The sequence below is a fragment of the Poecilia mexicana genome, unplaced genomic scaffold (assembly GCF_051168715.1).
Source record: "Poecilia mexicana isolate PSO_F unplaced genomic scaffold, ASM5116871v1 scaffold_23, whole genome shotgun sequence".
Taxonomy (NCBI): Eukaryota; Metazoa; Chordata; class Actinopteri; order Cyprinodontiformes; family Poeciliidae; genus Poecilia; species Poecilia mexicana.
This window is the reverse complement of record NW_028263392.1, coordinates 8,494,695-8,520,530: the sequence shown is the minus strand read 5'-3', so window position 1 is coordinate 8,520,530 and position 25,836 is coordinate 8,494,695. Positions and strand designations below refer to the sequence as shown.

General features: G+C 38.7%; 1 protein-coding gene and 1 long non-coding RNA gene across 2 annotated transcripts in view; one reads left to right on the top strand and one right to left on the bottom strand.

Annotated features, from left to right (window-relative positions):
• The window catches only part of LOC106919364 (uncharacterized), a 44,617-nt gene extending 21,410 nt beyond the window's left edge, over positions 1 to 23,207 (top strand). The window contains exons 2-4 of the long non-coding RNA XR_001418607.2: positions 8,944 to 9,043; positions 11,087 to 11,229; positions 23,033 to 23,207. This is a non-coding gene — a long non-coding RNA (uncharacterized LOC106919364). The remainder of the gene's footprint in view (positions 1 to 8,943; positions 9,044 to 11,086; positions 11,230 to 23,032) is intronic.
• On the bottom strand, positions 7,382 to 23,039 carry gpr37b (G protein-coupled receptor 37b). Its single transcript, XM_014989658.2, has 2 exons — positions 21,650 to 23,039; positions 7,382 to 10,393 (listed from the first exon to the last, which is right to left on the bottom strand). The coding sequence occupies exons 1-2, from the start codon at positions 22,628 to 22,630 to the stop codon at positions 9,578 to 9,580; spliced, it is 1,797 nt and encodes a 598-aa protein (XP_014845144.2). The 5' UTR covers positions 22,631 to 23,039; the 3' UTR covers positions 7,382 to 9,577.
• Positions 23,208 to 25,836: the final 2,629 nt, after the last annotated feature.

The following is a 25,836-nucleotide window of genomic DNA, read 5'->3' as shown; positions in this document are numbered from 1 at the left end:
GTGCTTAGTTTTCATCAGCCATGTGTAATTGGGGTGTCTCGTTTTTGTTCTTGACAGATAAATGCCAGATAGCTAAGGAGTTTGATGTGGAGTACAATTAGGAGCTGATTTGATGATAGTTTTCTGAGCAGCTAGTTCCTCGCCCACCCCACACACCCTTAAAAAAAATCCCATTTGTCTAAAAAAGGGTTTGTACTAAGCAAAAACAATGAGAACCAAAAAATATTGGCTGGACTTTAAAATACGGATCTATGTTTCCAACCAGATGTCAAAAATATTTTTAATAATAATGGTGAGTTCACACTAAATGCCTTACACGTATCTGATGCTTCAAGTTTGACGCGTGTGCATTTTTGGTGCATTTATATCAAACGCGCCACTTTGAGAGTCAGGTATGTCTGGTTTACATTCAAAGTGTATGTGGAGTGCTGGCTGCGCTTCAGTCGACAAATGCTCCCATTGGTTCAAATCGCGCCACGCTAGACGCTCGAAACGCGCTGCAACGTCCCTCGACATGCATCCACATAGACTTTGAATGTAAGCCAGACGCTCAAAATGTGAATGCACCAAAAGTGGCTTTTTGCTTCATACACAATCCAGGTTCGACAAATCAAAAATTGTAGTCTTTTCAAAATAATTCAGTGCTTTGTCCAGACTTTAAATATCAAAACCCATTACTGAGTATTTGTCATTTTAGCTGTTTATGCTTTCACACATTATTGAACAGCAGATTCTCATCTACTTTCATTTACTATCTACATTTCTGAGCTGCTCACATTCTTCATTTTCTTTTAAAAAAGAAGAATGTAGAAAACCTCATAACAGTAGGAGTCAACTGTGTACTCTGGAGGGCTGAACGCGTCAGATTTGGAGGATGGAGAAGGCTTTTGGCATTTGCAGTGTTCCAGGATGACAGCCATTTCTGTTCCATGAGGCATAAATAGTTCTCTTCTTATCTAAGATACAGACTCGGGACATGGGCTGCTATCATCAGCGTTGTGTAACAACTCGGATCTAGCAGAAGAAAGGCAAGGCGACAGAGAGGAGCTGGGTGGGGGTGTAGGATGTGTTAGAAGAGAAAATAGTGACATGCCGCTGAAGGAATATTTTAGATCATCCTCTTATGTCTTGAGGAAGAAAAACGAGGAAACGTGCTATAGCATGGCTGCAGCATAAAGAAGCTTTCCGTTGAGGCACAGAAGAGCAGAGATTAGAGTAGATTACATTTTTTTTTCTGCTTGTGTGCTTATTGGAAAATGTCAATTTCTAATATAATAAATTAGTCTTGTGTAGACATAATAATACAAATACAGTAGTGTCGCTTAAGGGCATCCATTGTAGTCTTTTTATAACGTAACATTTAATTCCAAATGACATTTTAGAAAATTTTATGTTTAAATTTAAATATGATTCTTTTGACATAACAGGATTACAGTGGCACACTGTTGTTCCTTGCTTTGTTCAGTGCTCTTTTCTTTGCATCTAATTTGTTGATGTAGAAAAATGAAGAAAGAGATGTGTGAATGGTTTTCATTCATATCGTTCATGAACAGCATGAGTTTAGGCGACAGTAGTGTCATTACGACCCAGCTTCTTTGATTAACGCAGAAGGCAGCGTCAAACCTGGCGGGAAGAGGATTCAGCTGATTTGACAATCTACACAAACACTCGCTGTTAGGGCAAACGAACCACACTTTGAGAAACTACTGCTCTGCATCTGGTTAAAAAAAATTTTATTTTGTAATTTCAAGCCATTTTCTTATGCAAAGTTTTATTGTGTTGCTCATTAACTTGACGCCTGTTAATTTCTGAATCACTTATTGGCTCCGTTAGGCTTAATGTCAGCCTCAGTTAATTTGTCTTTTCAGTGGACTAATATTATGGAAATATAATTTTGTTTTATTGCTTTTCTCTAATTTGCTAAGGGAGAGTTATATTGGAAAAAGGGACATTTTTTTTTACTCCAACCTTTACTTACATGTTTGCTGGCGGTATTTAGAATTGCATAGTTACATTAATTTGAACAATTTATTGAAACGAGAAGTACTCCCGAGATGAGTTTACATATTTTTTTTAAACATATTTAATCAAATGTTATGGTCAAGCAGTTTCTTAATTAAGTAGCCTTTTTGCCAAATAGTAAGTTAGTCTTTATGATTACTTTTAACTCCGAACTGATTGAACATATGTTGAAGATAAATTGCAATCAGAGGTGACTAGTTGCTAAAAATTCTGTCGTTTTCCCTTTTAAATTGAAGTTTTGCAAAAAAAAACAAACAAAAACGTGTTAAATATAATTTATTTTAGGTTGAGAAAAGGTGACCTATAACTTCAATTTAGAGTTTAAACTAAGGGAGTTGAAACCTTATTATTGTTAGCAAGATCTTGCCATACTCACTTCATTTCTTTTTGTGGTGCATTATTGTTAGGTTTTTATCATAAAAGGCTCATTCGTTTTAGTTTCTTATTTGCTGGGTTTCTATCTCTGTATTTGGTTTATCTTCTCACATTAGTGTTGGGCTTTCTCAATTTTGCTTTGTAGATATTTTTGTGTTTTAGTTCAACTCTTTCTTTCCAATCTGTTAACTCATTTCCTTTCCTCTGTTCTCCTGCTTCACACACTCCCGCAGCTATTAGAAATCCTGATTAAGCTCACCTGGTCCCAATATAATTCTTCACCCTTCGTTTCACCTTACCCCCCCGTCCCCCGTTGTTCAGTGCTTGGTTCTTACATCAAGCTTTCTGGTTGGACGGCTTGTTCTCCCTGTGTCAGTCTTTTACTTTTTTTTAGTTTTTCATTAAATCATTTTGTCAACTTTCTGCATTTATCAGATCAGAAACTAGATATGGCACCAAACTTTGAGATTGTGGTTATACAAAAACCAGCAAGTATCAAATATATATGCGACAAATATCAAAATCAATCTTAACACTGATCTGTCCTATAGATTATATTAATTTGAATTATTGGTGCAACCACATGTTCATATGTTTTAAGACTGTACTGTTCCTTGCTGAATTTGTACAACCATTATGAGTTGGAAAAACATCAAATCCTCATCTTAACTGCAAATAAATATTTTATATATTAACACAAACTGAATTATTATGCATTTTTCACTCATGTACAAAACGATAAAGATTTAAAGTTTTTTTTTACATACACATTTTCTCCTTAGCACATAAAGCTTGTCATGAAAAGAGAGAGCAAAACAAAATGAGATCTTCTTTTGCTTCATTAAATTTAAAGACGGCATGAAAATCCTTTTTTAAATATTTAGCTGCTAGAAATGAGCAAGTCCTGGCACAGCTCTTCACTCGACTAACTCACTATTAGACTAGAGTTGAGAAGTGAACTCTAGTCTAATAGACTAGAGTTCACTAGAGCATTTAAAATGCATTTAAAAGCATTTTAAATGCTTTTAAATTTTAAAAAGCATTTAAAATTAAATGCTTTTTAATTTTAAAAGCCCAAAATTAAAAGCATTTTGGGCTTTTAATTTTTTTTAAAGAGGTTCAGTGAAGCTAACAGTAATAAATTCTCTTAGACAGTCCACTGTACTGTATTGGCTATATAAGACTTAGTCAGCATATTTTTAATTCTATATTAGCATTGGGTTTTATGAAGTAAGAAAATGGTGAGAAAATAAACTCTTGTTGGAGTGCAGGTGGTGATCTGCTGAGATGGTATTGTGTTTTTGTATAAACTAAAAGTTTTTCTGCAAATTAGAAATAGTTTATATAATTATAAACTAGAGATTTATGACAAATTGTTTTCCTGTCAAACTGAAAGAAAAACTAGTTATGCACTATAAAATAATAACTAAAGTTATTATTTTATAGCTGTAGATGGAATTTTGCTTTAATACTGCAGTACTTGCTTGTGCCAAAAGAAGACTCAATTATATGTATTTACAGACCATTAAACACTGAAATGTTTTACTAGTCGAAAAAATATTTTTAAAATGTAATGTTAACAAACTCGTAAACCCAACATGTCGTGTCTTGTTTTTTGAGCACAATATATTTCCACCTTTACACTTTTTCATGTAGAAAAATCTTTGCAGAGTTCAAAGCACACAATAAATTTCCAACACAGTACATTTAGGATTTTAATATACAGTTTTCAAGATAAAGTTCTTTGATAAACAAAGGGACAATTTTTTGGCTATATAAAAGCTATTTAGAAACAAGTGACTAGACTTGGGGACTACAGTGGTTGTGTGCTTACATTTTCAGGTATCAAATACAGACACATTTAGCTCAGAGTGAAGAAAGGACTCACAAAGTTCAGAGGAAACATCTCACTGACTGATTAACAAGATTCACTTCATCAATAATTTCAACCACATTACTACACACTGAGCCATTTATGAGCTATACTTTCAGGAATATGCAAAATAATAATAATAATAATAATCAGGTTCAGAAGCCAGATTACAAGTCAGTCCCATCAGTAAGCACTTATTAAATTATAAAAGTTTTAAATCTATTAATGTGAGAAAACTAACACTATGGGCTGCACTGTTGGGCAGTTGTTTGAACTGTTGCTTTGCATCAAGAAGGTCCTGGGTTCGAATCCCAGCCTAAAGTCTTTCAGTATGGAGTTTCCATAAAAACTCCATACTGAGAAAACTGCACCACTATTTGAATTTATATACTCTTCCTCAGTAGTGGCACGTTTAGTGATTGTGATAGAGTTGCCGCACAGATTATAGGGCATAGTGTTGCAGAGCTGCTTAATGTAGTGCAGCCAGCACCAACCAGAGGCTACATCTACCTAGAGAGGCTACAAGCTTGTTGTGTGAAGTTTATCTGAGCCAAAGGACAGCAGTAGACTTAATATTTTTTTTACTAGGAATATTAATTGTCGTCTAATGATGGAGGTAAAAGTAAAGTGGCTTCTGATCTGAGAGAGACTCCCAGAGAAATAGTGCTACAACCACAAGAGACAGAAAAAAGGTGTTTGGCAGTGCAGAATTGTATGCAAAAAGGTCTCCGCAATATACAGTATACTGATGAACATCAAACCTGGGTCACCACGAAGTTCATGTACAGAACATTTTCTAAAATGTTTCCTGTGCCAAATGTTTATATAGCAGTTCTTTTAAAATATCTGCTTGGTTTCTAATAAGTAACATAGTAATTTTACCGTTATGTTGACCCAGGGATGATTTGTCGACTCAGGAAAAAGACTTACAGTACAAGACACATGTAAATGCCCTGTGAAAAGCTTCATTAGTTCATCTTAAAAGCTCAAGTAATGAAACTGCAAGGAGTATTTGAGGTCAACAAGTTTTCTGGCTATGCAAAATTTATGTTTTTGAAAAGGTACTTCAAACAAAAACAAGGTTATTTGTGCTTGGTGCAATGCTTCTTGACAAGGAATCTTGTCTTGTTAATTTCCCCTTAAATGTAGCGACACTTGTGAGCTGTGCACATTATCATCTAGTTGTTGGTGGAGGCCGTGTGGACACCGTCTGCCAAAATAATGCTTGTCTCAATGCGATGAGATCCAACAACCCGTCACAATCCCTCATCTTAAATCAGGATTGAACTCTGTCTTCCAAGGTGTCAGTGGTCGCCCTTAACCAGCAGGATTTATCAGACCACATGGAACATCAGCCTGGGTGTTTTGTTTGTTCCAGAGTAACACAATCCACCAATCTGGCTGATTTGTGACAAATACTGGCTGAAAATTGGGACATTATCCCACACCAGTGTCTGACCAAGGATGTGTCAAACTGTTGTGGTTGTGTAGATTTATTCCACTCACTACTGAGATCCCTATTTGTTATACGAAGAAATTATTGAACTGCTGTTATATGTGTTGTTTCTAGTAATAAATAACAGAATGCAATGTTTTGGCCAGTTTTTCATAAATGTTTAAATGTTTTACTTATAAATGTGGCACCATTTAAAGTGAAATGAACAAACCTTCCTGTCATTAAGTGATGCTTAATGACAGGAAGGAAGCATTGTTTACATATTAAGCATTGTTACAAGCAAAAAATAATCAACTAATCTAAAATATAAATACCTGGCTAATCAAGCTAGGTAGGTAGCAATAGAATCATTGCTATAAAAAAAATCAAACAAAAAATGTCTAAAATGTTAATAGTACTTCTATGTACGTAGCACAATGCTTACAGTACAGAAATATAAAATGGAATTATGGTAGAAAAAACATTTTGTATTTACATTTTACAATGATTGATATTACAGGCATTATATTGTATATTTACAATCCTTTCCTATTTTTCACATATGTACAATGTATTGTATAAACCCTATATTATCTGTTTTATAAATTATATTTACTATCCTAGTAATCCTAAAACCAATACTTAAATTTCTATTTTGTTGTAAAAATTGCTTGAGTATGCAATGTCTCAGTCTCAGAAAGAGACCTAGTAAATGCTACTAACTGCACTGTAGAATAGTGTGACTCCAAATTAAGGTCAGCTCTTTTGAACATTGTGGGGAAACTATTTTTTCAAGGTTTAAGGGAATTCATGACAAATAATTAACCTTTGTTTTTGATCCGAAACGACACACGCAGCTCGGTTACTTGTGGTTCCAAGTCAAACATATTGATCTGCTGTTCACAGGGCGTTTATCGTAAGAGCACCAAAGAAATTGTACAGTATATATACAACCCCCAAAGTGTAAGGCATGACACAATACAAGAGTATACAGCAAATTCCCAAGTCGGTCACTTTCAGCTATGCTATAACTAACTATTCTGTTGATGTTCACTTTATTCAATTCAGATTGAAGCATTTTAAACCCATGCCATTTGGCTTAATTCAAATCAAATCAAATGTCTGTTTAAAATCTTTTAAGTTCCACTTGTGTCCATTTTTGCAGTACTCCGAGACCAGCTCCAGTTCTTCTGGATCGACCAGACGTTTTTGTAAAACAGTCCTAAAAGTCGTTGTACATCCGAATTCTCCAGGACAGACACCCGTCTGTGTTTTTTTTTTTCTGCAAACCACCAGAACCATTTTTTTAAAAAATAATTGTAAGCCTCACTCCCTTATGTGCACTGCTGTATTATAGGAACTGTACATTTGTACTGATTCAGTCTGTAAACACAGTTGTGTACTTGAGTAGGCAGTGCAGGCCTTTTAGAAGGACGATGTATCTGAGTTTGTACAAAATACACACAATAATTAATCTTGGTCTTGTTAATAAACAGTGGCACAATTTTTAGGTGATTAGGAATCATTCTCTTCTAGGTTGATGGCGACAGGGATTCTTTGTATAGAAACATTATTTGTAAAGGCAAAGGACATTTGTGTTTACATTTTTTTAAACAAACTGCCTTATTATTTACATTTATTGGCACCCCTCATAAAAAAGTAAAAACCCCTGCATCATAATTTCACACAGAATTTAATGTTGACCTTAAATTATCACTTATGATAACAGCAGGAGGGTAAACCCACAGCACCCTGGCAATTCCTGTAAAGGTAACAGAAAAGCATTTTTGACATAAACTTAACTCTTTTCTAGACAGAGTAGTTAGAGTATCGCTGAACTTTTAAATGGTAATCCTCAACTTCCTTTAAAGCTAAAGTATATAACTTTTACAAAAATATGTTGCTTACATTTCTGTTAAAACTGTCACCATGTTGTGACGGTATAATATGAGAGGGATAATCTGTGAAAAGTGCTCCTTGAACTCCAGCCTGGACTACTACTACTGTCTGAAGAATTGCACGGCCTAGTCATGAACAGTCAACCAGAGCCAAGAGGAGAGTCTTAGTACTGTCAATCATCCTTGTGTATGCGCTCGTTAATGTGGTAATAGTAGAGAATCAACTTTCCTTTCCAGAAAAAATGTTTATCAACCGACATCGTTGATCATGCTAGGTATCCCTAAGCATTCTTCAGGCTCTGTTGTGGTGAACCAGCTGCATCTTAGCAGAGAAAATGGGGAGGTTGTGAGCAGCATTAACAAGGGCAATTAACAGCGCTAAGACCCTCTTCCTAGCTCTGATTGGTTGTTTGATGTATGAGTGATGTATTTGTTCAGAAAACGGCAGGACCAATGGTTTTTTCCCCCAGATTATTATACTATCACAACATAGTGATTCATTTTTAACAAAATACTAAGAACAGATTTTATAAAAGTTACATGCTGCTGCTTTAAAGACATTCCTGATCAAAATTTCAAGACTGAGAAAAAAGTTATGGCTCTTCACATGTCATAATCCCTGATCACAATCAGGCTATAAATTGAACTTTAAATGCAAAACAAGAAACAAGAGCAAGAGGAAAAAAAAAAAAAAAAGGCATATGATTGAAAATTGTTTTGAAACTCAAAAGGCTGTGCATCAGCTCCCTTCCCTAAATGCTTTCAAAGGAACTTAAGTTAGTTTAATATGCAGGATGCTCCAGAAGAGCAATGTTGTTGTCCTGGTAGAAGTCTTTTGTGAGAAGGGTGTTGTCAACTGCAGCACTGTCCAGTTGAAATACCCAGTCATCATCACACAGACAAGGCCCCTTAGACAAGAGGGATGCCCGCTTCAACATCCCCACATAGGCTTCACGTCACTGCACAAACTGAAACTCCCCAGGCTGATTCCACTGGTCTTTATAGAAAACATCTCCAGTAGGATTTCTTTTCAGATGTCGTCTTATTGTATTAAAGGTTTGCAATCAGCATCAGTAAATGTTATCATCTGGGTTAAGAAGTCTGGGATCCTTTTTCTTAAGATGTTTTAAAGTTTTGATGTGAAAGCCAGATTTGTGCACATATTTGACCTTTTAAAGTTACTGGTTTTAATGTTTGCATTTTCAACAATTTGCTAACTCTGTTTGGTTTCTTGCTCCTGATTCATCCGTTTGGATGTTGAAGTGCGACCTAAAGCCTGGTTATGATTAACCAATACTTAATGTGATTTTTTTTTTTTTTTTTTGCTTTTTCTTTTCCAGTCTGAGGAGCTTGATCAAGCATGAATGACACAGATGCTAATTCCTCTCAGCCACTTTTCAAGACCGGAAATTCAAGAAAACGTAATTCAAGAAAAGAAAAGTAAGTTACAAAAATCTCCAAAGTTCTCGTTATAGAACTCAACTGTTGTTGAGTTGTTTTGAGAACTGCTGCATCTTTTCTAGGGGTATCAATCAATTTGATGGGTGCTGGAAATATGCTTCTAGAATAATTCCAGAAAAACTGGGCCAGAAGGGTAAAGGGGCCAAGCCAACTTCTCCTTAGATTAGGGCACAAGTGCCCTACAGAGTGGAGGTTTGTGAGTTTTAAAGGTTTCAGGCAGGATTGCTAAAAATATGTATTGTCCTTGTTTGAATAGCACCCAAGGCTGTGAGTGTGAAAAATATTTTGTTTTTGTTAGCTGTTCTTGGAAAATAAAGGTTAGAGTTTTAAAATGTTGAGACTTGTGGGCCGTTGGCTAAAGGTGATTTTCATTTTTGGTGTCCAACCTCATTTGTGCGCTCATTTACAAAATGCGTGGAGACTAGATAAGGCAACATCTCTCCTAGCAAAGCACAAGAAACACAAGCCACGAACAGGCCAGTGAAATCGCCCTTCCTGAACGGGGCTGTCAGCTCAGCAGTTGGAGCCAGCAGGTGTGTAGTTACTCAGTTCCCTGCGGATAGTACTGAACGGCGACAGCTCCAGTTCAGTAGTGCACTCGTGCTCGTTATCATCACTGGCTGTGGCTGAAGAGGGTACGTGGTTACAGCAGCAACAACAGCAGCAGTCCAGGAATGCCCTCCCTAATGGACGACACAGCAGAAGCAGCAGCGCCGGTGTCACGGCGGCCCGACAGAACAGCAACAGCTGAGAGAGAAGATGCAGGACGGACATGGTGTGCTCTGGAACACCAGCCGCCATGTACGCAGATACTATGTTGCATATGTTTTCGGGCACCACACATGCACCATACACGATTGCCAGAGCCACAACCGTGCAGTTCATCTGGCTCTCCAGCCTGATCTGCTTCTTATTGCTGCGAACGCTGGCCTGCTCGGCGTGCCTAATTTTGCGTGCCGTCACCAGTGAGCACCCAATGGTAAAGAGAGTCGGGAGGCAGAAGTAGCAGCCAAAGCACCACCAAAGCCGAGCACCCTCATAGGTCAAGCCAAGCACATAGAGCATATCAGGAAGGGATGTGGATATCCTGATAATACAGCGTTCAACTGGGGGCTCGTCCGGGAGCCCTGTATCCTCTGCTACAAGCTGTCGAATGAGGAGCTCTGGGAGGGCCAAGAGGAGGGCACCGATCCAGATGACTGCCAACTTGGCTGTTGTAGATGTGCAGTTCTCAATCATCTCGTAGTACATCTGAACATTTGTGGCTGCACGGAAGCGGTCAATGCAGAGTGCGCAAAGGGTGAAGGTAGTCACACCCAAGGAGGCAACCTGAAAAGACAAAAACACACGGTTAGCATTAGAAATAATGTTTGAAGGTGAATTGAATGTCAAACAGTTAATCTGTACAGCCACCCTGGGATAAACTTTAAATAAATTAAATCACCCCAATAACCTTGCTCATCATAATTATGTATTACTTTGATCACTTACGCCAGTGTAATAAAATTCTTGGCTGCAGTCACAAAATGTGAATGAGTGTAAATGTTATTACAACTTCAGTAAGGCACTGAACACTATATAAAACATTTAATTTCCTAATATAACTGGGTTTTATAAACTATTCCTTCACCATCTAACTGCAGAACATGTACCATCAGCTTGAAGCAGCTTCTGATGCACAAAAGTGGGTCATAAGTTCTAATTATCATAGAATGTTCAAGTATATCTAAGTGACAGATTTGAAAATAAAATTAAAGTACATAAAGCTGCTAATGTTTCTTCACATTCAAAATCCCAGCTCTTTCAGCTGCACTAGTTCCCTCAACATCTGTTGTATTAATTCACTATCAGCTAAAGTGGGTCTGCATTTGTGTCCTGAAATGAACCATTTCCTTTCAGCACCAAACTTATTCCAACCACTCTTGTTTTGCCTATCTTCTTCATTTTCTTTTTGTCTCACACTTGTGTCTCCTTTAATTTTTATCGTCTTACAATCTTACAAACCTCTTTTCCTTTTTACAGAACCCTCCCTCCCATCCTGCCTTTCATATCAAATTTAATTACAGCAGCCAGATTCCCAGATGGCCCCGGTGAGCCAAGGCTTTGGTGCTGTAAACACATCCTTCCTGGACAGATAGATGAACATGCTCTGCAAGATGTTCAGTGTAAGTAGGCCTCCTTCACACATCAAGACACACACGCTCACACACACCCTGACACAAAGGTCCTAACCAGGTTAATGAAGGGTAACCATACGGAACTCTGAGGAGTAAGTGGGGAAACAAACACCCATAGGCTCCACAGCCATCAACTCTTACTGCGATCAATGTGACCGCTGAACCCCACACTGTAATTACTTGTCAGATCGTCTTGCAGCTCTTATGCTTGAAATGTATAAATAGATTAATCAACGGTATATGTTAGGCAGGTATCTGAGGGCAATTTCCAAAACACCGCAAGATTGTCAAGGCGTTAAGCCATCTTTTATGCTGGCTGAAGTCAAGACAAGTGTGGAAAGGTACTTTTCTGGACCAAACCGCTGTAGAATAATGGGGTTTCCCTGTAAAAAGGCTGACCTCCCTAAGTTTTGTTTTTGCAAAAATCTTTCGCTCCCCACCGAATTACCAGATGGCACCACGTCAATTACTTATGTAGGTTTGATGCTTGACAAAATATGAGGTGTAGATCGGTTGCAGAATTTAAATTCACCTGAAAAAAGTCATATGGGGTCCACATTCTATTGTTGAAGAAAGACTGGATTTAGTTCAACTGTGAAACTCCTGTCTGCTGAAAAAGGGCTATTATGCTTTGTGAAAATAATCTTTTCATAGCTTGAAAGGTTTACATTTGACATATTGGCCTCATTTAATGCATGTTAATATTCCACTTAAAGCACTCAATCCAGCTGAGTAGTCGTTTTTTTTCTGAAGCCGAAGGTCCTTGGATGAAATCACTCCGTAATACCTAAGAAGCAGTCTTTCTGCAGGCTGGTTAAATCCTCAAAAAACTAAAAAGCTTCTGTGCTTCTTTATTATCATCTTTCCAATAACATTTTGCACATTATTAGAGCAATTGACATACATCCCTTGAATCTGTGAAGCACTAGCAATAAATGTAATGCTTTTGCAGGAAACAATGTACTATTTTATGATGTAGTCTTACCCCTATGAAAATGTATTTTCTCAAATCTATGTTTTTTTTCCTGTCCTTTAGTGCAGCTTTCACTCTGTTCAAATACCGACTCTTTAGTCCAACAATGTAACTCACACATTTATTTACAGTTAGGAAACGGCGAATAATGTATATATAATTTGTTTCTCAAATATGATACAAAAATATATGGTATGTGTATGTTAGCCTTTCTCATTCCTAATAACAAACAGGAGCAAGTGGTTTTTCAAAGTTGATTTAGTTTGGTCATAAATCCTCATATTTAATAAGAGCAGACTGCACCAAAAGTTAACAGCCATAATAAATGAAAATCAGATGTACATGCCTAAAACAAACACAATTAATTTAACACCAGTTTTTGGCTAATTGTCATAATTCACCATAATACTATGGTATTGTCAGAATTTGCTGTAAATCAAGAATCCGTTGTACTTTATATCAATGTGTCAGGTTATTGTTGGTGGTATAATAGTGTGGGAGACAGTTGCACCATTAAATGCCACTGCCCACCTGGGAATTGTTGCTGGTTGTGTTGATCCCTTTACGGGATGGGTACACACTGTGTACCCATCTACTTTCACTAGGTCATTACATCCAGTGTTGACCAGTTGTGCCTTCTTCTATATTTACAAAATACATGTTTATACTTTACATTTTTGATGTGAATAAGCTTAATAATCCAAATTGCTTGGTATGACCCACTTCTGAGTCACAAATAACCATCCAGTATACGTGCACAGGTACTTGCACACGCTGAATATTTCATGGCCTGAGAACAGGGCTGGAATGGGTTTAAAGGCTTCCTCGGAGGCTCGAGGCACCCAGCTTTGATCAAGTGTGTCAGACTGGAAAGCAAGGGCAGGGAGAACAAGCATAGCTTTGTACTGGAGGGGAGATGAGGGAGTGAGATTGTCCAAGACTCACGGCTGGTGAGGTGTCAAAGCTGTTTGTTTGTACAGGGACATATGCAAATGAGAGGGTGAGAAACAATGGGGAAAGAGCAGACAGGTGTAATTTACGAGGCAAAAAAAGACAGGAAAAAAATAACACATCTGTGAGTTATAGACGATCCAAAGAGACAGAAGGAGAGAAATAAGTCATGACGTCTACTGAATAATTAGCAATGTTAATGAGGCATTTGGTCCCAACAGCAGACCCTGTCATGTTCACTTTACCTGCAGGTGAGACAACAAGCCAGGTAGCCTCAAGACTTTAGTCCCATTATTTCTAACAATAATGACAAAATAGTTGGTACGAAGGGATCACTTACTATTCAAGCAATCCATTTCAGGATAACTTTAAAACAATATTTATGGGTAAAAGGAAATATTTTAGTAATGAAAACCCCTTTGATTGTGAGTACACATGTTTTTATGTTTCAGTTTTCTACTTGCACAGCGAGTGATTGTCCACCTGTGCTATAACGGCCCATTAACTCTTTAATTAAGAGCTGGTGGTACAAAAGTTCTTGATTTAAACTGAATCTTAGCAAAAAAAAATTTAGCAAATGTGGACTACAGCCTGACTGCAGGCACTGCCAGAGGTAATGGGTGCTCTCAGGTGATGTATGGGCTGACATCAAAAACAATGCCCAGCTACAACCACAGTCTTTAAGTAATGGAGCAGGCAGAGAAGGGGTTATTCCACCTGCTGCACTTATTCAGAGTAGAGTATGACCCAGTGACTGCTCCAGCAGACCATTACTCCAACCACAAGTCCCAACTCTTTGACACCAGCCATCTATAAGTTTGGTTGGAAGAAAAACAGAAGTGTAAAAAGTAGGTAAACAAGCATATCAATAAATGTATGTCTAAGGCAGGAAGTCATCAGACGATGCAGAGTCTCTTACATCTAACATGTTTTATGTAGCTTCAATAGCTACAATTACCTTATCCCTATATATATTATTTCCATTGTGTTATTTTCATCTTTAAGTCTCACTTTAGGCATCCTAAATGTCTTAAGCTAGGGTTTGTGAAACAGTGGTGTGTGTGTGTATGCTCCTACGTGTAATAGATATGTGCATGCAGATAGGCAAAATGAACCAGTGTGGGTACAGATTCTGTTTTGCATGAAAAATCGTCTCTTGCAACACTGATTGATTCTCTATCCTTCTCTGGAATGGAATAAAACATTGATCGTACATTTGAGCCCATCTAATCTACCTAGCTGACTAATTTGTCTTGCTAATTTAGGACTGTGCGTCTCTGGTGGGTTGTTATTGAAAAGTGAAACCCCCTTCTACCACAGACATGCATTTGAGTGGAGGAAATGTCAGACTGACGATTCCATCATATCACAGTCTTCAAGCATTTGAACTGCAAAAGAGAATAAATCACTGGTTACCACTTCGGTCTGCACAGAGTGGGCCACTGAGGCTACAATTCACACAAGATCACCCAGAATATCAGATTAGAAAATTTGAACGTTACTGTTTGTAACATTCAAATAGTGGAGTAAGATGTTTTTCTAATCAGTATGAAAGCATCAATCTATCAGGGTGATGTTGACATTTTCTTGGCATGCTTAGTCCCAACTGAGCACAATTTTAGTGTCGGTATTTTTGCTGATGTTGTCCATTCCACTAATACCTCAGAGTACCTATTTCCTAATGACTAGTTTCAGCAGGATAATAAACCATGTCACAAGTCCTCTCAAAATGGTTTCTTTAACATAACACTGACGTCCAATGTCCGATAGAAATCAAGTTTCAATAAATTTTCAAGTAATGTATGGGGACAGAAGATTTTCTTGATAGGACGATGTTTCCAACAACAGCCTGCAGTTGGCTCCTTAACATACCTGCTGCTTTGAAATAGCCCTACCATACTAAGAATATTGTGTAGCTTGAAGACTCTGTTTTTTTCCTGACTGGAAAGACTTCCAAACAAATAAGTTTTCTTTCTTGAAAGCAACAAAGACATATTGGAATAACATAAACTTAATTACTCTATACTCTATTCAGGCCTTTCTGAAACCTTATAAAAGTTTGAACCCAACAAAAAGTGTTTGACAAACCTTAGTACAACTTGATATGATGACTATTACAGTCAGCAGGAAATTACACTGTTTTTTTTACCCTCCTAGTACATAGATTGTTTCAGTGGTTCTGGATGCATGTTAATTATGCGAGTCAGAACATCAGAACATTTTGTACATGTCGCCTTTGAGATATGAAATGTTTTTGTGCTGTTTACGAATGCGAGCCCAGAATGGATTTACAATTTAACTCCATTCTGTTAACTCGCTCTATACATTTAGTTTTTATCGGGGTTTTTTCAAGAGAACTGAAAAGAAAAAAAAACTGACAGCAAATAGAGAAAATCAATTCTGCTTTTGTGCAAGTAAACATACAAAGATTCATAGACTCTGACACATCAGTACCATAAGTGCTCCTTTCATTGAATTAAAAGCAACAATGCTGTATTTCATCGCTTTTGCTCCAGTACGCTACAGTGTGTTTGGACCATTTTTCCAATACTTTTTCCTCCCAATAAGTTCTGTCCTAACCTATGGCAGATTTCCTCTAGACATCAGAAAATCACATTTCCCCCTCAGCATAAAGTGTCTACTGGAGGACTCCCATTCCAGGTCATTGATTTCTGCCTGGGAGTGTTGTAAGGTCTTGTGCTGCCGCAATGACATCACAGAATATGTTAAAATCTACAAAGGCCTGCCATATGCTAATGTTTCTATGTTGACCTACAACTCCATAATGGCAATGATCTAATGAATATTTCAGGCTTACATGGATAATTATCAGTTTGGTTAATTGCACCCAACAGCAGACCCATCTTTACTGCAAGCTGTAGTCTGATCTTGTTACAACACGTAGAAACACAGTATCTGCTCATCCATAGACAAAGAACTAACTGAATGAACTATCATGAATTATAGATAATGCAGAGCTGCTAATTACATATATGAATAATTAAAACCATTAACCATCAGTCATGTTCTCATGGACTAGCTGAAATTGAATAGAGGATGAGTGCCTTCATACAACATTGGGTGTATGTTTTATCTTTATCTGTACATATATTTAGTATCATGTGTCTGTGTGTGGCCAAATGCTCTCCGATTGGCTTCAAGTGCGTGGATCTGTGTACCGTCCCCCTGAGGGTTGTTTCTAATCACAGATAGCTGATGCAAAGAGAGCAGGGAGGGGGTGTGAGGGGAGAAAATCCTTGGGCAGTGATCAGTGAGAAGGCTATCCCATCCATCTGGAGGATGAGCACAGTCTACTGACTTTGAGTTTGTGTGTTTGTGTAAGATTAAAAGACATAAGTGAAGATGATTACCTATTAAGGCCTAGCAAAAGTAATTTCATTCACTATGGAGTTATTCTTTAAACATAAAAGCATTAGGAATATTATAACAGCGTCTGAGCTCTTTATAGTGGCTTCATCTACTGATTCATTACACAGTAGCACCATGAAATCGAACTTATGATTTTGATTCAGTTGCTTCGAGTTTGTGTGCCGGTGCACAGTGAAAGTAGTGACTGTCAAGGTGATGTATGTCCTGCCATTACTAACAATTTCAGCACTATATATGAATCTACCTCTGGCTGCCTGTGTGCTTCTCTGAGACCCTAACCACCTCTCTTTCTTCTCCTTCACAAATCAATAGTTCCCTCTTTTTTTTCTTTACTCCTAGCTTTTACCATGCTCACGACTCTGGGACAGGTGGAAAGCAGCTTTGAGCAGCACAAGCTAGATGGGGAAACCGGCTGCCCAGATTAAAAAAAGCAAAAAACTAGAAAATTATGATCTAACCTAGCTGCTTATAATGCCTTCAAAATAAAAAAAAATGCACCCAATTCCCTAAGCTATGAAACTATAATAGCTATTATAGAGGTGCGCAATATTAGATAATATTGTAATCGCAAAATAATAATGAGAAATATTGCAACGATATTAGGGTGGAATAAGAACCCATTTTCTTCTTTTCTCTCTTCCAACACCTTCGAGTGCGCTGACCTTCAGCGCACTCTACAATGTCATTTATGACTGGTGTGAGGATTAGGCCAGTCGCGATAAACGATAAATCAATTAATCACATGATAAATTAAACCTATCGACCTCATTTTAATTATCGGCTTTATCGTCTCTTCCTGCCATTTTTTCCTTTCTCTTGATGACACTGAATGAAAAAAGGTTCAACTCCGGTGCTCTCCACTGACCCTCCCTTCCTCATTTCCTTAGTGTAATGTCCAGCGCACACAACACGAGTTGTCAGCCGACTGTCGGCCCATTTTCAAAACCTGAGAGACCCATTAGCCGACAGAAATCCTAGGTATAACGGTTCGATCGGGTTTGATCGTGCTGTGTGGTCTCAAGCCACACAGCCATTATTTTGGACTTGTAGCCCAAAATAATGGCTACAAGTCCAGTTAACCAATTTTAAAATGAAGCATTAATCAATGCTTTACTAGAATCTACCTGTGATGCATGTGGCTAGATTCAGCGTAAAGTCCTGACTGAATGAAAATCATTATAACCTATTAATGTCACGTTAATGGAGAACAGCTGAAAACTTACCAGGTTTATAGCAATTTGGCTCCAACTCCTCCCTTTGTCCCTATATTCTTTGCACGAAATGTTGAATAAATATTAATGTTGTTTGCACATATCATCTCCAATGTCCGCTGGACATTATGCCGTGTCAGCTGTTTGGGATTCCCCTCCGTAATTTTCCCTCAAAGAGGAGAATCTGGGCTTTCTGATTGGCTACTTGTCACATTCAACAGGCTGTGTTAAGCTCCCAGTCGGGGGAAACCCCTGATTTAGATCAGAGCGGCCACAACGATCTAAATCACACTGCAGGATGATCGGTTACGAAATCACCAGCGACAATCTTAGATCGGCCAACGATCTAAGATTGTTGTAAGGGGAAAATGGGGGCAAAAAATCGTGCAGTGTGAACTATTGCATTAGGTAGTCGGATGTGCCCATCTTCTCTATTTAAATCTAGTGATTACTGAAGGTCAATATAGTATACAGACTTCATACTCTGCACTCTTTTGGTTGAATGCAGTATTTATTTCCACTTTGGTTTTATGTTGGTTAGTTTTTATTAAAGTACGTTTTTTGTTAATGGAGACTGAGAATCCATTTTATTTTTGTTTTTGCTCGTTTTGTTTATTTAGTTAATCAGTTCCAGTGTCATGTGTTCTTTTGAAAATAAAGTGTATCTATCTATGGCAGGAAATAGCATGCATTATTACATAATTTCCATTAAATCAGTGTCAAAAGGTCTTGAAACAATATTATCGTTTATTGCAATAATTTTTTAGACAATCACTCAGCAAAATTTGTTATAGTGACAGGCCTAGCGAGGATCTACTGCTGCGATTGTTCAGTTGGCTAAATATTACATTACCATGTAAACTGGAAGTTCATACCACTTGGAAATATATTATCCTACTTTTATTAGATTCCAAACAGACCTTTGCATGATGCACACAGTGATATTGCAATTCTGACAGAATTGCCATTTACTGTGCAGCCCTAGTGGAAGACATGGTGACAGGTTAGCTACATTTACTGCCTTAGCAGGAATGCTCCACAATGATCCATGTCATTTACAGTAATGTTTTGAAGTTTTAAAACGGAGCCATTCCAGAATTTTGTGCAAAAACATTGGAATCCATATTTACCCAAAGCTCTCCACCCTCGCCTAAGTATCTGTCGCCACACAAACTTCACGATGAGGTGCAGATGACAGCAGCCTCTTCAACAAAGATGTTCGGGATTTTTCTGCAAATGACGTTTCCCTAAAACATATGGAGCTGCTTTTGTTCCAGCTATTCAGCTCCACCTCTAACAACTGGGTCTGTCAGGAGCAGCTGGGAAGTGGAGGTAGGGGGCTGCAACTGAGGAAGTAGACAACATGTGAGCACACTTTTCAAATAAGCGCATCACACAGCAAGATCAAAATGACTGAATTCTAAGATGAAAAATAGGATCTAAGAGAAGCTCAAGGCATTGCTTGGTCAATCAGACCAATAGACTCAGCACAATTAATCTGGCCTCAGCTCCTGAAGTACCATCACAAGTAATGATCAAAAGTAGCCAATCATTAAAAGCTCACAAGTGTTAGCATAATATCGCAAGCACCAGCAGATGCCTAAAGCAGTGAAATTGGAAGGCATGAGAGCATCAAACAAGACAAAAGAACATGAAGGTTTAAGGCACACAGACTGCGTTTTTTTTCTTTCCTTTATTCGTAGATAACATGTGAATAAAGGAAACGTGTCGACTCCAAAAGTGGTGGTTTGCCGCAAACGTATGACCGTGTTTAGCATGTGAACTTGTAGCTCCACATAACACACATGTTGCGTTTTATGTTTTTAAGCTTTGCAGGACTATAGCACACAAATAACCAACTCTTAATAAATACAAAAAATGTTTTTTGTTGCTGGTATTATGCCTACATTGCCTTCCTGTGCTATTCCACTCAATTCAAATCTCACTTGCAGCTCAGTCTGGAAGTGACTGAACTGCAGTCACTTAATGAATGAATCAACATGTCCTTTGATGCATTTCTCTTGACTTTAAGAGATTAGATAGTCACTGGAATGTTTAATTTGATGCATAAAGGAAATTATGCATTAATTTGCAATTATATCTTGCAATTATTGCCATATTGCAAGTTTTGGAAATCTTGCAACTTAATTTTCTGTCAGACTAAAAACTACTAAATGAAGTAGTAGCACATTCTGGCTGGTTATAGTTCTTAGACTTCGGAGAGAGTCAAAATTTGAGTTATCGGGTCAAGCTGTCAAGAAAACCAAAGGACATCTCTACTTTAAAAATAAAAAATTCTTAAAGTTTCAAATCATTTAGTGATGGGCCAATATTTTTAGTTAACTTTTTTGAATAACTTGTTTGCACTTCCATAGCACTAACACTTATTTTACCTTATTTTTTTTTACTTGGCCTTTTGTCACTGATCTTTCCCATAAATGCCAATTGCAAAAACTCCAATTATTGCCGATTAGTTTTGGCTCAGTTATCAGTTTCAAGCATAACAGCCAAGATGAGCTGTCTGGAAAAAAGCAGCTGCAAAGCATACCGCAGATAATGCAAGATGGCTGTTTCCCAAATTTTTGATTTTGTTCAGTTTTCCTACAATTTTACAGCACCTCACAGCAGAAGATTGCTTTTTCTTTGAGGCTGAAAAAATTCCACCCTCCACTGAACGCTGAATAAAACGAGGTTTACCAAAGACGACACCACAGGGAACCTCCACTCTCGGCGGAGGCTCATGCAATCTACTTATTTCATATAGACATGCTTGTTGCTTGTGTCTATGGTTACACGTCTCTTCTCTCCAAATGTTCAGTAACTTTGTTTTGTTAGGCGAAGAATGAAGTCGGTCCCCACTGAAGGTAATAGCCTTAGGTTATATTAGTCTGTTTTTACGCATGCATGCATGCACACACACTCAAATAAACAGGGCCCTGACCCTGTTTATGTGCTGTGATGATTTCATCTTCCCATGAAATAAAAAGGATGGAGACAAATAAGGTCCTTTCTTTTACACATGTACTGCATTAAACAGACCGTCCTGGAAGCATGTCAGGAGGTTATTGAAAGACAATGCAGTCAGAGTATCAGTCTCTGATCTAACAGTAATTAAAACATATGTAATACCAAGGGGTTTACTGAATCAGACCAAATGCCAATAAATGCTTATTAATGTTGCATAGTCAAAAAAATTGTGAAAAATAAATCTCTACATATTGAATGATGAGCAACAGCAAAATGACAAATTATATAGTAAATTTGACTTCTAGAGCACAGATTCTCAAACTTTTTTACATCAGTAAATGAAAGGGTCTCAAACTACAACTATGCTGACAAACATTTTTAAACAGGACTTTATAAGTACAACTACTTTTTCAGATCTGGTAGTACTTAAAAAGGGTTGACTAAAACAAAATTTGAACCTCTCTTATCCATTCCCAAACCTGTATTCATGTATGTTTGGGTCCTTTTCAGCAATAATGAATGAGTTTAAACCTTTGCCCCACCTTTCAAATAATGGGAGCTATTAAAAATAAGGTTTGGGCCTCTGGGAAGAAAGTACCTGGTTTGTACAAAAGGCATTAAATTTGACACTGGTGTAACAGGAGGAGGTGAGCTCACAAAGGACATGTTGTAAAAAACAGTAAACAGCCCACCTGAAGCATCTCTCTAGTTCGTAGATGGAGAGCATTTAAATCTTTGGAACCTTCTGTAACTGAAACCTCTTCAAAACTTGACTTATATGAACATGCAAAGCAAGAGGGAACATTCTGAAAGATCATATTTCTCATTTGCTACTTTTGAAGTGTGATGCCAATTACAAAGGACACTGATTGCCTCTTAACTCAATAGAACCACTTTAGCAAATGAACAGAATTACCTCCACGTATGGCACCACTCTGCAGGTAAACTCCCCCAAGAGCCATGACTTCGTGAGCTCATGGAAGACCACCATGGGGAGGCAGAAGAAGATGAGCACAAAATCCCACACGGCCAGGTTGGCCAACAGAGAGTTGGAGATGCTTTTCATGTAGTAGTTCTGGCACACGATGCACAGGATGGCGATGTTGCCCGCTATGCCCACCAGGAAAATTACGCCGGATACGCATGTGATCGCGTAAGCGCCAAAAGTTTCGGTCGTCACTGGGTAGAACGGGTTCTTGATTTCGTCTCCAAAATCCGGCGAACCAGGAGGGGTGATCGGAGTGGCATCCCACGGGTTCTCCTCCCTGAAGGTGAAAAACTCTGGCCTCCTGGTGAAGAGGTCAAACGGGAGGTCGGTGGAGGTGAGAGCCACCGGTTTGGGGACGGGTTCCCACGGAGGCATAACCACAGCGCTTCTGTTCTGCTTGTTTCTCCACCTCTTTACTGCCTTTGAGCCTCTCTGGTGCTTGTCCCCCTCCTCCGAGACCCCTCCTCCGTCTTCCCGAGCCATTGAAGAAAGCTTAGCCGCATTGTAATGTCCACCTGCCGGCGTCCCTGCACCATTCAACTTTATCCTCTTATTATGGTGGCGCGTCGTGTCCCAGTGGGACAACCCGCCAGGATCCTCCACGGGTGTCACGCTCCTATTGAAGTCGCGTTTAGCGTGTCCGGATCGCCTCGTTTCCCCCACTGCCGCCCTCTTCCACGGTCGAGTGGAGTTAAGGGTCGCACCTGTAGCGTATCCCGGGAAGAGCGCGCGGTCTCGGGCTTTGTTTTGGCGGCTCTCCCGGGGCGGACCGTGGAAAGTCCTGCCAGAGTAGCCGCCGCTGTTACTGTCGTCTTGCCTCCCAACTTCTGCATTACTGTTTTTCAGGGATAACAACACATGTGCATGGGCGAGTATTATAACTAACGTCCAAGCCTGCAGAACCTGCATGATCCAGGAGTTATATCACCGAGCGCAGCTTTAGTCCATCCTCATGATGAGCTGCATCTGCAAACCCCGCTCCAAAAAATATCCCAACAGCGCCGTGTCTCCGTCAGCTTTCAAAGAGTTGAGATTGTCGGATCCGGAAGGGAGTCGACAAATAACGCAGAATGATGCATTTCCAAGCCCACGGTCTGCAACATTTATTTTCCAGTTGTGCTTCTGTCTGAGTGTTAGTTCACTGGGTTGGGTCGGCAGCAGCAGCGTCAATGCGGTGCAGTCGGTGTGTAAAACCCGCTAGACTGTGATGCACTGGAGAGGAGGAAGAGTGAAACAAGAAGGAAAGAGAGAGGGGGGAGCGGTTGATGCGCTCTCCTTATCTTCCTTCCTTCGTTTTCTGTCCTGGTATAGGACCGTGCACTGCAGGAAAATGGACTCCCCTGGCGGCTAACCCCGATCTGTCATCCCTCATCCATCATGGAGCATCCAGCAGCCCCGGAGCACACTACGGCTGTTGCCTCCTCCCCTCCGGCAGAGAGGAGCATGCCACGCCCGGCAAGACGTGCTAATAAATACATTACCCGTTCTTTTTTTTCTTTTCTTCGGTACGTACAGGCGGCGCTGTGACACAAATTGAGCACGATTTAGGTACACAGCGTTAATTTTTGGTGGAACAAAAGCATCGAGTGAACTTAATGAAATGCATTTGAACCCCTCGATCTTTAACATTTTGTCATGTTCCAACTTCAAACGATAATGCATTTCATTGAGATTTTATTCGATAGACTTACACAAAGTGGTGCATAATTAGCAATAAAAAAAAGTAAGATGTGACATGTTTTCCCTTCCCTTCAGTCCAACACTCATTTTATCTAGAAATCTTGCAGTAAATTTTATTTTGTATAAATTGATCATTTGAAAACAATGCATGTTTTTTCTTGCACTTCATAATTATTCTATTTGTAAAACCCCAGAAGTTTGGTTGTAATGTGACAAGACCTGAAAATCTCAAGAGCTATAAACACTTTTTGAGAGGCACTATACCTTCTAATATTATGGCCTTTAACTGCCTTACTTTGTCTCTTACTTTTGTGTCCACATCCTCAAAATGACTGGCTTTGAGCAAAATCTTAACCAAAAGTGATCTTCATTTGTTGTCTGAGCTAATCCCACTCAACTCCAGGCAATATTGATGTTGACTGTGAAGATTTCTGCTTCAAGCATCAATAACTGGATGGGTCATATTGTGCCTGAAGCCAATCAATAGCCTTATCACACTTTTTCCTGAAACCATTAATGTGAGAGACTTTCAGAAATACCCCTGAATAGGATCCAAGAGACTAAACCTAAAAATGTGACAGCAAACATTTTTGGACGGTAACCAATATTGGTAACAATATCTTGCTGCCTCATCCTCACAGTGGAATGCCATGAAGGTTATCTAAAAATAGATTATTTGAGTTTGTCTTGTAGTGTCAGGTTCAGATCAGCAGAGCTGTGACTGAAAACTGAAGAGTGACTGATTTAATTCCCATATCAGACACAGAACCTAAGCTAGCCTTTGAATGTAACCCACACTTGGTTTCATGGTGAAAACCATAAAGACCTGTCTAAAATGTAGTAATATGTGTCCTGCTACATCCTGTATAAAGCAACACAGCATTTCAGAAGAAGAAAGTCATGAATTATGGCAGTAATAATTCCCTTAAGCCATTGGTCTGCCACACAGATCTGAGATGCAGAATGTTACATTGACATTCACCTTGACTCTTACTTAAGACATAATCTAAGCAGGCAAGTGCAAGGCTGTGTAAATGAGTGAAAGCGAGACAGAGATAATATCTGAGTTGCTCTATCAGGTGGTCAGTGTGATGAAGAGAGTAACTACGAAATGTGGTTACTTTAAACAAAAAAACACTTCAGGAAATGGACATCTGTAGCCACAACCTATCATTAAGTACGTCCAGTGGTCAGTCAATAGTTCAGCAGACCTCTTGAGACTAAATGAAGTGAGCATTATTATCTATCAAGTGCTTTAAGTACTTTAAATGGACTCACTGCTGGAGGATAAGACCACATGCATCGTACTCCTGTGGAGTAAAGGAACACACCCTTTCCGACCTGGAAGGCTGCACAGTGGAGTAAATTACATTTATACACCATAATAGGTACTTTTCCCAGTTACTTTAGTTTCACGATGGATTTGTACGATATAATTCTCTTAATCAGTAACGCAGCATATTGGCAGACAGACATGGACATCTCACTGGTGACCTTCTACATCAAAAAGGCGATGGAGCCAACTCCAGTCAGGGAATCGAACCCCCTCCCAACGCACAAATATCCAAACTATGCCAAGTTTCACCATGTGGAGATAATCCATAGTCAGTATGATGGATTACCTGAGCAGCTTATGATGATAATATCTGTATTTTTACCTTGGTTTGTCAGTGATGGGGGGTGTGGGGGGACACCAGAAGCACAGTTAATTCCTTATTTTGGCTCAGATGAATTTTTAATAGTTCAAATGTCAAGGTAAGAGAAGGTGCAGTTAAACATACAGTGTAGGAATCATGAGGTTTGCAGGCATTTTTCCAATGTTGCATTTTGAATTGCAGATTAAATGCATCCAACAGGCTATGCAGAGCATGTAATGAAAAACAAAACAATAGAATGTTTATTCTTAATTATTTTATATAAAAAAGGGCAGTTTATAGTAACTAAATTACTTTTTTCTCATTTGAAAACGGCACCTTGTATTCACTTAGGTTATCTTTGTTTCATATTAAAATTTGCTTGATGATGGAACAGGGGAAAAAACATATTTAAGGGTGTGAATGCTTTTTTTATGGAGCTACATTTCTACCGTTTTGCCACTTAATTGTATGAAAATTCTGGCCAAGCTAATTTCACAGTAAATGTTGAGCGCTTTTGCACACTTCACATAGAGCTGTGTATGTGACCTTGAATGCAACAACTGTGACTCACAGAAGCATTTTAATCATTTGGAAAAAGAACAGGGCAACACTTCACATGTAATTATCATGTCTATTGTGAATGTGGTCCACAGAGACTGTGCGATTTGGCGTGTGTGGGTAGAGATAAAAAAAGAAGAGCTTCTCTCTCAGACCTACTCATGCGTGGAATAACTAAATGGTTTAAACGCAAAGGGACTTTAAAGGGCACAAGCCATGTGTGTGAACAAAACATAAAAA